The sequence below is a fragment of the Elaeis guineensis genome, chromosome 9, assembly GCF_000442705.2.
Source record: "Elaeis guineensis isolate ETL-2024a chromosome 9, EG11, whole genome shotgun sequence".
Lineage (NCBI taxonomy): Eukaryota > Viridiplantae > Streptophyta > Magnoliopsida > Arecales > Arecaceae > Elaeis > Elaeis guineensis.
This window is the reverse complement of record NC_026001.2, coordinates 45440680-45445470: the sequence shown is the minus strand read 5'-3', so window position 1 is coordinate 45445470 and position 4791 is coordinate 45440680. Positions and strand designations below refer to the sequence as shown.

Genomic DNA, 4791 nt, shown 5'->3' with positions numbered 1-4791 from the left:
AAATCTTCTCAACTCACCAACAAACCATTAGTTTCATTATATACTTAAATATTTTATATTTAGTAAAATCATTCATTGGGTCAATACTTTCTAATTGCCCAAGTGGGACTTGATTATCCCATGAACTAGTAGCATGGGTATGTAGGGTTAAGACTAGGCATGAAGGGCACATTACCCATGATGCCTGTCCCGTTTATGCAGAGGCCGAGAATTTGAACACAAACCAATTACAATTGGATTGGCCCCGGGCAATGTCAAGCCAACCCTGTTAAAGAAAGCTCTTGCCCAGTTGCAGATAGCTTTAGTGGGGTTGGCTAGTTTGCATTAGAAATTGCCACTTTAATCCCTTATAACTACTCGAACTTCCTATACCATCAATGATTTTCTATCTTGGTTGATGTGAATAGATTGGAGAATTACATTACATAACGAAGATCAGAAAAGGGTGAGTATTAGAGCAATACAACAAGTTTTAAGGCCTGTTTAACATTTCTTTTATTTTCTTTTTTTCGTTTTGAAAAACCAAAGAACAAAAACGAACTAGCTCGGACTAATTGTATAGATGTATGATAGAACCTCCAGTTTTTTCTTTTATTTTACTCCAAATTGTTTAAGTGGAAATCTGCCAAAGCTTGGGAAGCCAAGATTTATTGCTTTCAAAAATGAATGGAAATGGCTGGAAGGCACAGTGGAAGTTTTGGGCGAATGCTCTCCCCCAGATCAATCTCATGTAAAAATTTCAACAATCTGTAGAGACAAAAACACAAAACAAGCCACCGAGCCAAGCCCTTAAGGATTGAATCGCAACAAAACCAGTTGAGGCTCATGGTAAGCCTGATCTACACTTATGTCACAAGATCAGGCAATCCTCGTGAAAAGAAATCAATGAGAAGTTGCATTGATTGAAGCAGCAAATTGAGAACTACATCCATCCTACACAACACAAACAGACATCATGTTTTAGCTCTCCACCGTAAACACAAGTGAAGGGAATAAGAAATCATTCATACGCTAGAAGAAAAGAAAGAGCAGTATCTACGAGAAGGCCTCCATTCTCTCTATAACTGGTGTCTTGATGACCTGCAGTATCTGCACCACCTCGGCCATGGATGGCCTACTTGAAGGTATTTGCGACGTGCAAACCAAACCTAGCTTCAGTACAGGCAGCACCTCCTCCTCTGGGAACTCCCCCATGCTCGAATCCATGCAGTCCAACACATTCCCCTGCTCTAAAAGAACTCTCACTTGATCGATGAGTATCACGACATCGTCGTCTCCATACTCCACGGGCTTCCTCCCTGTCACGAGCTCCAGAATTAGTACCCCGAAGCCATATACATCACACTTCTCGTTAATTCTCAAGCTTTGGCATGCCAGCTCTGGTGCCATGTAGCCCATCGCACTCTGAAACCGGCTACTTATGATGTGCTTGTCAAGCTTTGGCAGCAGCCTTGCAAGCCCAAAGTCTGATATCTTTGGATTGCAATTCTCATCCAAGAGGATGTTGCTTGGCTTTATGTTGTAGTGTATGATCGGAGGGCGGAATGACTGGTGCAAGTAAGCAAGTCCCTTCGCCGCCCCCAGAGCAATATTGAAGCGATCAGCCCATGACAGAGGGGGCATTGATCCAGAATTCTCATGAAGTCTTGAGTGCAGACTTCCATGGGGGGCATAGTCTGATATCAGTAGCTGCAATTGAGGAGTCCAGTAGTAGCCTTTCAGTGGCATCACATTTGGGTGCCTCGCCTTCCCCAGTATCCGGACCTCGCGATCAAAGTCGTCATGATACTGAATTATGTTGGAGGTCAGTAGCTTCTTGATGGCCATGATTCTCCCTTCCCCTACTGATGCCTTGTACACGGTCCCGAACACCCCCCTCCCTATCTCAGTAGCTTTGCTCAGTAGAGATTCAGCTCCACCAAACAAATCCTCTGATCTCAGATTGCTTCGAGTACCAAATAGCACCATCTTTCCCACAGCAGGACTCCCCGACCTCGTCGAGCTTGAACAAATGCTCTCCAAGGCATTCTCCAAGAGCCCGATCCTCCTTCGAGCTGATATGTTGAGCAGGGTGACTACTAGAACCCCAAGAACTATAACAAGAGCAGCAGATATTGCAACGATTGCTGAAACACTAAGGAACTTCTTGTGCCTAGGTATCACCGGGGTCGCCACCGTGACCAAAGTGCCTCCATTGCCGTGGGTGTAAGCATTCGGGTCAAGGACTAATGGCTTCGGAACATTCATCTTACACGGCTCCATCACAAGGGGGGTGCAGAGGCCAAGGTTCCCTTGCAGTGCGCTCTGGTCTAGGCTCTGGAATACCCCTCCAGTTGGAAGCCGGCCGATGAGCTGGTTGTGAGATATGTTCACTGCCAGCAGGTTGTCCAGGCCGCCAAGCTGCTGCGGTATCTCGCCGCTCAAGTTGTTGAACTCCAAATTGAGGATCTCAAGCTTCTTGAGCCGCGCCATGGATGCCGGAATCGAACCATTCAAGTTATTGTGGGACAAGCTCCTGCATTCATCCCAGAAGTCCAAACATAATTCGATTTCACCTTCTCATCTATAAACACATGTTTTAAGACCGACAAAAAGAAAAAAATGGAGTCAAGTATCAAGCATTGGAGGGTGCAGCATACACCAGCACTTACAGTAAGTAGAGAGAGAACAATTTCCCATCTCCTCCGGGATCCGGCCGCTGAGAGAATTGCTATCCAACTGAAGGACGGCGAGGCCGCCGGAGTCACACAAGTCCCCAGGGATTGGCCCATACAATGCACTGCTACGAAGATCCAGCACCGTTAGGTTGTGAAAGTATCCGAGCTCCGGTGGCAGCTTGGTCCGGAGATCATTCCATGAGAGGTTCAAGTACCTCAAATTAAAGTAAAGAGCCATCTCCGGGGGAATGGTCCCCGTCAGCCGGTTGTTCGACAGGTCCAGTGAATGGAGAGTCTCCGAAATGCGGGCTGAGCCGGGAGGGATGGTGCCAGTGAGCTCGTTGGACGACAGGTCGAGCACCTCCAGGCCCAGATCGAACAGAGCCTGCGGGATGCTCCCATTGAGCCTGTTCTTCTTCAGCCAGAGCTGGCTGAGCCTCCTGCACTCCGCGGCAGAATCCGGTATCGGTCCGGCGAGCATGTTATCTGAGAGACTCAGATAATTCAGTTCTTTCAGGTGGTCGAGTGAGGCCGGTAGGCTTCCAGTGAGCTGGTTGCTGGACAAGTCCAAGTGCTGGAGGGCGGTCATGTTGCTGATCCAGGCCGGGAGGTCGCCAGAGAGCTGGTTGTTCGACAAGTTGAGGAAAGTCAGAGAGGCAAGCCATTGGATGGAGTCAGGGAGAGGAGCGTCGAAGGAGTTGTGGCTCAAATCTAGGCTGGTCAGATGCGGACAGAGGCCGACGCCAACCGGGATCGGCCCAGAGAAGCAGTTTGAGCTCAGGCCGAGATTCTTGAGGTTGTGGAGATTGGCGACGGCCTCAGGAAGGGACCCGGAGAAGAAGTTGCGCGAGAGGTCGAGGGCTCTGAGCCTGGAGAGAGACCAGAGCGCGGAAGGGGGGGAGCCCGACAGCTGGTTGCCGGAGAGGTTGAGGTGCAGGAGGAAGGAGCAGCGAGAGAGCGTGGAGGGTATGGGACCTTCGAGGCGGTTCTCGGCGAGGGAGAGGTAGCGGAGAGAGGAACAGGTGGCGGCGGAGAAGAGGGAGTCGGGGATGGGGCCGGAGAGAGAGTTGGAAGAGAGGTCGACAGAGCGGAGGGAGGGGATGTTGCCGAGATCTTGGGGTAAGCGGCCGGAGAAGGCGTTGCGGCTGAGGTCGAGGGAGTGGAGGCGGGGGAGGAGGGAGAGGCCGGCGGGGAGGAGGCCGGAGAGGTTGTTGTTGGAGATGGAGAGGGTTTCGAGGTAGGGGAGGCGGTCGAGGCCGCGGGGGAGGGGGCCGGAGAGGGAGAGGGAGTCGAGGTAGAGGCGGAGGACGTGGGAGGTGGCCGGGTCACACTCGACGTGGGCCCAACCGCAGGGGTTGGCGTCGGTCTCGCTCCACGAGGCCAGCGCCGCCGTGGGGTCCTCCAAGGCGGACTTGAACACGATGAGGCCTAACACCTCGTCGTTCAGCGGCGTGGGAAGGTCGCCATCGGCGGTGACCGGAACTAAGCAAACGAACACTGGCGACACAACAACAACAAGAAGAAGAAGAAACTTAGCCACCATACTCATCTCTCCTCCCTCTCTTCTCCTCTCCTCTCTTTTTCCTATGAAAGAAGGCTATATGTTATCTCTGTGCAGAGAGAAGAGGCTGAGACTATCTCTGTCTTCTTTTCTTCATCATGATCTAATTAGCCATGGGATTGGGAGGGAGGGAGGGAGGGGAGGGGAGGGGAGGGGAGTGGAGGACAAATAGAAAGCACCAAAAAAGCAGAAGGCCGGGAGGGGGGCGGTTCACGTTCCTGGGGACTGTTGGGTCTCCGTCGGCTACTGGGAGGGGTGGGAAGGAGAGGTTGGGGGGAGAGAGAAGAGAGGCATCCAAAATAACGTGGACAGGCGCGTAGCATAATAGGACATGGCACGATAAATGATAGAAGGGTGAAAAGGCGGTAGGCCTGGAAAGCGAGGGCACGAGAAAGGATAAAGTATTACTATTTGCTTGTGGTGTTATAGTAACCCATAGTAGGCTTTGAAATTGAAATGATCCGGTACTAGAACCTACAAAAATAAATTGATCCGTTAGGCGCTGCGAAAACCACACATTAGCTAAACGGCGAAAATTTATATCATGTATTTCTTCTCAAAGCTAGGCCATTG

The 4791-nt window shown here is 50.7% G+C and overlaps 1 protein-coding gene across 1 annotated transcript; it reads right to left on the bottom strand.

Moving 5' to 3' along the window:
- Window positions 1–872: 872 nt before the first annotated feature.
- Window positions 873–4512, bottom strand: LOC105051222 (uncharacterized). Its single transcript, XM_073243357.1, has 2 exons — window positions 2648–4512; window positions 873–2515 (listed from the first exon to the last, which is right to left on the bottom strand). The coding sequence occupies exons 1-2, from the start codon at window positions 4204–4206 to the stop codon at window positions 1036–1038; spliced, it is 3039 nt and encodes a 1012-aa protein (XP_073099458.1). The 5' UTR covers window positions 4207–4512; the 3' UTR covers window positions 873–1035.
- Window positions 4513–4791: the final 279 nt, after the last annotated feature.